Here is a 9,857-nt window from a genome sequence, read left to right on the forward strand (position 1 = left end):
TTTTGCCTAAGTCCATTAGTTTATTAAAGCAAAAAAAAAACGTAATTATAAGAATTACAATTTTGGAACATAAAGCTCCCTACCCCCATAAACCAACGGGGTTAAATAACATCTAAGAAATAGCTAAAAAGATAATCACAAACAAGAAAGATTAAAAGAAGCTACCTATATCTATAGCCAACTCCTCTCAATTTACTTCTGTTGTGACCAACCTTATACGATATACTATTGGAAAAAAATTCAGCCATAATATCCGTATTAAAAGCATAATTGCCGGAGAAATCTTCATCTTCATCCTCATAAGCAAAGTTACCAGGAACAAGCTTAATAGGAGATAACTTACTAGGAGATTGAGTTGTTTTCTTAGTTGACATTCTATCTGTTAGCTCATTTTCCTCCTTGAAATAGTCTTGTCTAAAGGCTGGATTTCTAATGAAATTAGCACGCACTTCATCAATCTGAATTTTGCTTGTCTCCTTTAATTCTTCCTTAGACAAAATATTATCCTTATCAAAAACAATATCCTCTAGCCCGAGTTGTGTTTTAATGTTATGATCAGCGTCACGGCTTGGAGTTTCCAAATTAGCATCAGATTGCAAGGAGTTCGTAGCCATGATTTTTGCAGCTTGCTTGGCCACTTTTCTAGCTTGTTTCCTTGTTAGTGCATCAACTTCACCCATTCTTTCGAACGCGTACTACTAAAAAAATATGAGATGGGCGAGACTTGCACCCCTGATCTGCCTCTCGCAAACTACCCCACTGACCAACTGAGCAAACTATTGTTTGTAAGGAGGTTCAATCCCGATTATACTGTTCACCTAACCCGATGAGGCCTATTCAGCCAACCCTATAATAAATGGCATTTGAGCCACGGTTAAACCTAACAAAAAAACAATAATAAATCCTGTTGGCCAGCGTCGTTCGACTTATTTCAGTGAAGTGTCCACGAAACGTTGACAGTAACGTCAAACAATACGGCAGGGTGAAAGAAATTGGAAAAACAAAATTGTTTCCACCTTAGGATGAGTAGAAGTACAGACTAAAACTCTAATTAAAATAATGAACAAAAAAAATCAACTCGAATTCACTGTTGATCAAGCAGCTTGCTGCTTCTTCGGACAATCTGTGGAGATATGGCCAGATATCCCACACTCGTAGCATGTTCGCCTTTTTTTCCCGCTGCTTTTCGTGGACGCCACAATATTACTACCGTCATTCTCGACTTTCTCATTATTTAATGGTAAACTATAAGCAGCCTGAACCTTCTCGATAGCTACGGGGTTACTACTCTCATCAACCTTTACATTATTTATGGGGTCAACAGCTTGATTCTTCTTTGGACAGTCTGTTGAGATATGCCCTGCAACCCCACACTCATAGCATGTTCGTCTCTTCTTCCCACCGCTCTTTGCAGAGCTCATAGTGTTACTATTCTCATTTTCAACCCTCTCCTCATTTCTGGGATAACTGGTCTCAATAACCTGTGGCTTATTCGCTGGGTCACCAGCTTGGTTCTTCTGAGGACAATCCGAGGATATATGGCCTGCAATTCCACACTCATAGCATGTTCGTCGCTTCTTCACACCACTCTTTGTGGAGCTCACTGTATTACTAGTCTCACTCGCAAACTTCTCCTCACTAATGAACATGGGATAACTGGTCTCTTCCTCCACCATTTCCATGTTTACGGTGTCAACAGCTTGCTTCTTCATAGGACAATCTGAGGAGATATGACCTGCAACCCCACACTCATAGCATGTTCGCCTCTTCTTCACACCACTAACTGAGGAGGTCAAAGTATTACCATTCTCATTCTCAACCTTCGCCTCAGATATGGGGATACTACTTTCATTCACAGCCTTCTTATTAATTGTAACTTGGTTGATACTTCCGTTTTCAGCTTTCACAATCAGAGGGACTAAAGGTTTTAAACCCGCCTTCGCTTCGTTCTTTGGAACTGCACAACTTATCCTAGCAGGTCGTCCGCACACCTCCTTCTGATCAAGCTTCAAAGCCATCGCAAGAGACAAACTGTCTTCAAAATCCACATGTGCATATCCTCGGAATTCACCTGTTTCTTTGTCTGTTCCAAACCGAACAGATGATATTTTGCACCCTTTAAATAGTTGTTTCAAATCATCTTCAGTTATATCCCATGCTAGATTCCCAACATAGACCCTGTTATAGCCCTCCATTATCTTGGGAGCAAAATCAGCTGACAATGATTTCTGCAGCCGAGATGTAGTAGTTTTATATGGTTGGATTTTGAGAAACAGTCCTCCCCTGAAACAAATTAAGCTTCAGTTCACATGTTTTAACGAAGATTGATTTGTTTTCTATATACAAGTACAACTCACATGTCAGCACCATCAAGAGCTAAGGCTCTCTTTGCTGCAGCATCAGTCTGCAAGAGGAACAGCTGTCTGATCAGTAAAAGGTTACTGAATCCTGTATTAAACTGCATTGGGATTCCGCGTCCCAATATTTTCAAAATAAAAGGAAGAGATGAAGAAAAGGAAAAGTGAAAGTGTAATAGAAGAAGAATCACGGCATCTCTTTTCTCTAGCAATAACATAACGTACAGCAAGATCAAGGTTCAGAATGTAAATTTATGAGGTCAAGGATGATGAAAATATAAAGTCACTAATTGAAATAGATCTGTTTTGGGCTTCCGTATCCCCCTGTTAAGCAGGAATTTAAAGGAGTGTCACTTTCTGCTGAGAGCTGGAAAAAGTTTAAACAAAAGGATTTGCATCAAGGTGGACCTTGGATGCACAAGAAATCGAAGTTGTCTCGAGATGAGCCAAATTCATACGATCAAAATTTAAGTGATATTTTTAGACACGGATTAAGAAATGCTGCGATAAATACTTTCCCCTTAATATCATATTACCAGTTTTCTAGGAATGTTTGAAGACTCCTTAGAGGTACAATACTCAACATAAGCAAGGGCTTTGTTGAAAAGTTAGGTGAAGAAATGCGAAAGCATCATCACACTCTGTGTTTCGAATAGGATGGTGTTTTTAAGTAAATAGGCCAGCAAAACAAAGGGCAGCTCTTCAGTTACTCTTATGGAACAAAAATTAACAGAGACAAGACATAAACATAAAAAAACGACAGAAGAAAAAAACATAGACTAGAGACACATAAGTATAACATAATTTGCCACTAATTTTCACCATATGATCTGTTACGAACATGGACTAGAAAGACAATTGTATTCAACAACTTACCTTCTAAAACTTAGTCTATAATCATTCGACAAGCACATCAACTTTATATTTCGGCGACGTCCTCACGTGCCAATATACCAAGTTAGTTGATTTACTTATTGGCCATCAATTCTACTTTTCTTATCCTTACCCTAGTTGCGACACTTGCACTTTGCTTCTTCAGCTACTGAAACAAATGCTAAGTTCTAACATATGCATCCAAAGTGTTACTATCAACAATATATAAATTCTACCCTTCCTGGTTCCTACTGTCCTAGTAGTATAGGTCATGCACATTAACTACAAGCTTTAAGATCCTTCTCACCTTATGTCCTATCCAACAAACTGTGGATTTGATCAGATGTCTTCTGTCAGACCTGTTTTGTGAATTCATAGCTTCCTCGTCAGTCATCACCATAGGGTTACAAAACTAAGAATCGGTTCTTTATTCTTCTTTTGTCAGCATGTCTAACAGATACTCTCCAAGAAACGAAACAGACAGTTGTTATACATATTTCTGTTCACCACAAGTCCTAATCCAGTTTTTTTTTAATAGATTAAACTAGACATAAAGGTCTAGCGCACTTGCACCAAAAACAGCATTTTTATTTATATATACCAAAAGGTATCATCTGAAGTCTGTAATAAAAATCAAAAGTGCTACATAAATTATTTTAACCCAAGGCAAAAGAAGACTTCTTGGTCCTTGAGAACATAACTAACAAAATGAGATATCACAAGCTCAGTTTACAGCAAAAACACACACGAAAGAAGTGTATTTGTTAAGAGTTTCTCAACAGTAATATTCTAGGTTACATGTAAAATGCAGTCGAACCTAAGTATATCAGATAGTTCTCTGAAAGCAATGGAAAAGTAAGGCTGATGATTTGAGAGATTGAAGGTAAAGGGTGAGAGATTGACTCCTAAACCACTGCCTAAGCCACTAAATGACAGTAGAGAATTTGTTTAGTCATAGGAGGATATAGTGGTTAAGCAGAGATGGAAGCAAGAGCAAAGAAATAATAACTTGAACTACTGTTAAGGTAGGATTGTGTTGATGTATATTGTCGAGTGAATGACCTATTTATGGATCTCCAAAAAGTACAGTTATCCTCGTATTACTTTGTTGACATTATGGGAAGTTGTAACTGCATCCCTTACCATGTAGGTCGTAATCTGTGGATAGTCAGTAGTACCATACCCCCCCACCACCACCACCACCCCCCCACCCCCCGTGTAAGGCCAGTCACTCAGCCTAACATGTGGACCTACGTACGAGTGACCATTCAATCGGTGACAGGTGTACAGGTGAGTGACTAATAAATAATTCGGTAACACCTCGGCCAGTATCGGCCTACACCCCGGGTGTACAAGTGACAAAATCGGTTAAACACTTAGGCCAGTAACTCAGCCTACACCCGGCGTACAATAGGTCTGGGTCTGGGGCTTAGCTCTGATACCATGTTAAAGTCTGCGGGCATCCAACTCAAAACCAATTGGCAATGAGTCGAGCGGCCCTTACATATTATATTTAAGTTAATTAAGAGGATTCTAGCGATGTGGGACTATTGTCCTTCCACATTAAGCTTTGAAAGTTTATCTTTGTGTTGTTATCTTTATAGACTAGTTTATCTTTGGGCTTACAGACATAACTTGGTTTGACTTAGTGTTGTGTAAGATATGAAGTATGTCATGAAGATAAAAATGAACTGAAATGCTACATAGACTATACTAACGAGATCTCAAAAGAAGCTCTATCAGAGTTAGAGAACATAACTAACCACATGAGCAAATAGACTGCCAGCATTCATCAAAAGAGAAACATTGAGTAAAATGCAACCAAACACCAAGTAAAACCACGGTTTATAGAATATACGGAAAGCAATTCATAAGTGAAAATGCTAACCTTGAAACTGATCATGGCAATCCCTCTAAACTTCCCAGTATCCGGAAAGCTCATGCACTCGAGTTCAGTTATAGTTCCGCAACTCTCAAAGAAACTCCTTATATCATCTTCAGTTGAGTAGTATGGGATGCCACCAACATACACTTTTGTAGCTATTTCCACAATTTCTTGGCTTTAAACAACAGAAACATATATAAGTCAACCATCTCTGAAACACAAATTAATCAAACACAAAAAATGAAATTATTACCTCTCATCAATCTTCATGGGCTCCTCTTTTGTATCTACATTATTCTCAACAACAACCACCTTATCATCATCACCAACAGCGGCATCCTTACTTACCTTGTTTTTCTTTGTCTTTCTCTTCTTCTTCTTTTTCTTCTTATTCACTACGACTGCCTTTTTCTTTTCAGCTGATTCCAAACCACCACCATTTTCTTTCTTTTCTTTACCTTCGCCTTCTTCCAATTCCTCTCTCTTCCTCTTCCTTCTCATCTCCCTAATCGCCCTCTTCTCCATCAATCTCTTCTCAGCTGCTTCTAAACGAGCCTTTTCTTTCTCCTCAGCTTCTGCATCATCCTTAATCTTCTTCTCCTCCTTTTTCTCATCACCATCGTTCAACTCTACTAAACCAGATTGTTTCTTATTCTCCTTCTTTGTATCATCATTAGTTCCTTCATGGATTACCTCAAATGGTACATCTTTTTTGTTTTTCTCTCTCAGTGACAATCTCCGTTTCTTTGTTTTAGTATCTAAAACAACTTTCAATGATTGAATCTCTGAGTTTTCTATATCTTTTTTCTTCACTGATACTTTAGGTGATTTTACATCTAGTTTCTCTATTGAAGTTTCAGTTAGAATAGATCTTATCTTTTCCTTCAGCTTTTTATTAGATAATACCATCTCTGAATGGTGGAATCGATCTCTGGATTTCTGAAATGGGGGCGCCGATGAATGAGAGGTCTCTCACAGTTCGCAGCTCTGCAAGGGTTTTGTTTCACAAGAATCAGAGAGACCAAAAACCCCTATGAAATTTTAATTTTCACACATCCGGTACTTTGTTAAGTTTGTTTGTTACATTTTTCTTTTTGTTTTGGATTTTAGCCCAAATAAACAATCTTCAGGATGGGCCTGAACAGACAGAGACTCTTACGGCCCAACTCAGCTTGGCAAGACAAGAGGCAACACTTGCTAGAGAACCCTGATTTTGGGCATACCAAAATCTTTCTAGGCATACAAAACAATAGTCCCATCTTGGGTGACCTTATAAAGGGTACCCTATGGGTAGTTCAATTATCTATATACCCTTAATACAAAAATCTAAAATCAGTTTTCTAAAAAATCAAAATCAGTTTCCCTTACCATCTCTTCTTCCTCCTCCTCCTCTAGCCGAACTCTTCCCCCTCCTGCGAAAAAAAAATTCATCATCGTGATTAATTGTCGATTTCTAAAAATTTAATCGTCGATTAAACTCAACCACATAATGACTCGTACAAAGAAAAGCAGGGACTAGGCAAACCAAATCGTCTTCTAATCCATCAATTGAATAAGAAGAACCAATTGAAGATGAAGGTGTAGAAACTGAAAATCAACCACCAATTGAACCAGAAATTGAACCAACTGCATCTCCAACTCCGGAAATGAGGATAAGAAAGCAAGTTTTACAAACCCAATCTCCTATTTGCTGTTTTTCATCGATTAAATGACGGTTACAGTGTTGGGTTCGGCTCAAAATTGAGTTGCGTTTTTAGCCGAACTGTTCTTCACAAAAGCTTCCTGTAAGTGTATATGAACAGTTCGGAATGAAATTTCATGAAATTTCAAGCCGAACCTAGTCACAGATAGAGATGCATAGGGGTTCGGCGTATTCGATAATCATAATATGTGCCGAACCTAGCACATTAACGAGGTTCGGCTATTACGATATTCTCAATATGTGCCGAACCAATAACAATATTTTAACCCAAAAAATAACAAATTGATGTTCGGCTCATACGATTTTCGAAATATAAGCCGAACCGGTAATTATTTTTTTTCCGAGCTATTCAGGATGTTGTTCGGCTTACTATGAAACTTTCATATAAGCCGAACTAGTGTCTAGCAAACAGTTCGGCACATGCAGTAAACAGATTCAGTAAGCCGAACCGTTCATCAATTGGTAGATTCGGCTCATAGATGTGAGCTGAACCTCAACCTGTTTCGCCGAACCATGATTCAAAAAACCTAACTTTTGATAATTGAGAGCTATAGAAGTGAGATTAAGTATAGGATATAAGTGTACATGTGTATTAGAAGCATTGGGTTCCTCATAAATGTCTTCATCATCAGGATTTGGCTCATAAAAATCATCATCTTGAGTTTGTGTTTGAGCTTGAGTTTGAGTGGGTGTAAAATCATTCTCATAATCTAAGAAATCATCCATTTCTGGATCATTGTTGTAGTTGATATGTATTTTCCTAGGTTTTTTAGATGAATGATGACCCTCCTCATCCTCCACTGAATCAAGAATTAGAATTTTTTCACTTTCTCCTTCTCTTTCTCTCCTTCTTAACCAAACCAAAACTTTGATTTTTTTTTTCCTCAAATTTTTCATCTAAACAACTCTTATAATTCTGAAAATTATTTTAATCACTAAACAAAATATTTAATCACTAATCAAGATTATTAACACTAATACGTAAAGGGCAGATTTGCCATTAAAAATTTTTTGGGTTAAGGGGTTATCTGATTTTGCTATTTCACAACCTTTTTTGTCTTCATTCAGTATGCCTTGGAAGATTTTGGTATGCCCAAAATTATAGTTCTTGCTAGAAGACAAAACACAGATAATTTTTTTTTCATAGTGTTTAAATTTGTGGGAACTACTGTGATGCCCATTTTTGTGAAACCCACAGGCGTAGAAACACACTCGCGCACCCATTTTTGGTGAAAAAATTCCCCACACGCCCAAATTTTCTAAAATTATGTTTTTCCCATTTTGTTTTTCTTTTCTTCGAAAAGCTTTTCCCATTTTGTTTTTCTTTTCTTCGAAAAGCGAGAGGAAAGAAGAGGATTTCTATAATCAATAGAGTAACTGAGATTTTCTGATTTTCTCTTGATTCATCATCATCTTCTTTCGTTGTTTTATATCTAGATCTAAATCATCAGATTTAAACTTATTGGTGATAGTGATGATTAGTATTGATCGATTCAGGATCAATGTGTTTATGTCAGTGCCGATGGACCAGGCTTCATTACCCCAAACATCATCTTCATCTTGATGTATCTCAGGTTTTTGGGTAAGTCTCCTTGGATTTCATTGATTTTTTCGTTTAATTTTAAGTGTTTTTCTAGATCGGGATACAAAGATTATATAAAAGTGATCTGATGATGGGGGTTCCAGTAGTAAAGGATTCCTTGGCAGGTTATATTGTAACATTATAGTCTTATGGTTCAGACAACAATGGAATTGAGGCGTTACATGATCAGAGCCACTTTTGGACGATTTTTTTTTCGAATAGGGATGGCGACGATGAACATAACCCTTCATATATAATTTCCACAAAGTAGTATACCACAATGGTTTTCTTATAATTTCATTCACGAAAGTTGGCATCAACTTCATCCCATCCCATCCCATCAATTTTCATCACATATGACAAAAGGGTGATACCTACTTTCGAAATTAATCAACAAAAAAGGATTAATACATTTCTTATATCACTTTACAGTTTTTTTTCCTTACTTCTTTATATGGAGCTTTAGGAATATGATATGCTAAATGTGACATAAGCAATACATTGGCAACGTGTACAGACAGATTCTTCCATGAGTTATCCATTTTCGTAAAAATATTCCGAATTGTATTAATAAGATCTAAGAAGACAGTGAAGAAGGCATTTTTGATGGTAGTTGTGAATGGTTTTGACTAAAGGAAATAGGTCAATGAGTTAGTGTTGTTGTTAGTGATGGTACTGATTTTGTGACTTATTGAATTGTTAATGTGGGATTGTGTAAGGATTGAGATTGCAGGGATGGTGATAAAGGAGTTTAAGAAGTATAAAAGAAAGTCATATTCTGTACCACCAGCAGAACCTGCAGACAAGGTGTTTGCTGAAATGCCTGATTGAGTTTTGAACAGCAGAAACAGTGGGAAAAGGCAAAAGTAATAACGAGACGGTGGTACTAGTTCCAGATGCCGAATTTTGGAACTGAAAGTGGGAATCATAATGCTTCATTGAATCATGAAGGGGGTACAAGTCGGATGCGAAAGCTGGTCGAGGGATATATGAGTTTTCGGCAGCACTTTTGGTCAAGTTTCCGCAAGAAATCAGGAAATTTCTAACTTGGATAAAATTTGAACTTAATTTCGAAATTCTAGAATTTGTGTTATATTGGGACAATGGTTGAATAATTTGTTATACAACTACGAAAATGTATGCATAACCTGTTATGCATCTTCAAAAGTTGTTGCATTACTTGTTATGCAGTCCAGAAAACAGTTGCATAACACGTTATGCAACAACTTTTTTGTTACTATTGAAACCAACAAAAACAAAGACTGCATAACTTGTCATGCACCTACAATAATATCTGCATAACATGTATGCAGCCGTGAAAATGGGTGCATAACGCATTATGCTACCATTTTTTTGTAAACATTGAAATAAAAAAATTGATGCATAACTTGATATGCATCCAAAAATATGGCTGTATAACGCATTATGCATCAACTTTTTCTTTGTAAGCACTGAAAT

The 9,857-nt window shown here is 37.1% G+C and overlaps 1 protein-coding gene across 1 annotated transcript; it reads right to left on the minus strand.

The window, feature by feature from the left end:
• Window positions 1-905: 905 nt before the first annotated feature.
• LOC113310980 (protein gar2-like) lies at window positions 906-6,158 on the minus strand. The gene is made up of 4 exons (XM_026559811.1): window positions 5,369-6,158; window positions 5,119-5,290; window positions 2,358-2,404; window positions 906-2,283 (listed from the first exon to the last, which is right to left on the minus strand). Exons 1-4 carry the CDS (start codon window positions 6,022-6,024, stop codon window positions 1,095-1,097), a joined length of 2,064 nt encoding a protein of 687 aa, XP_026415596.1. The 5' UTR covers window positions 6,025-6,158; the 3' UTR covers window positions 906-1,094.
• Window positions 6,159-9,857: the final 3,699 nt, after the last annotated feature.

This window comes from Papaver somniferum, chromosome 9, assembly GCF_003573695.1.
Source record: "Papaver somniferum cultivar HN1 chromosome 9, ASM357369v1, whole genome shotgun sequence".
Taxonomy (NCBI): Eukaryota; Viridiplantae; Streptophyta; class Magnoliopsida; order Ranunculales; family Papaveraceae; genus Papaver; species Papaver somniferum.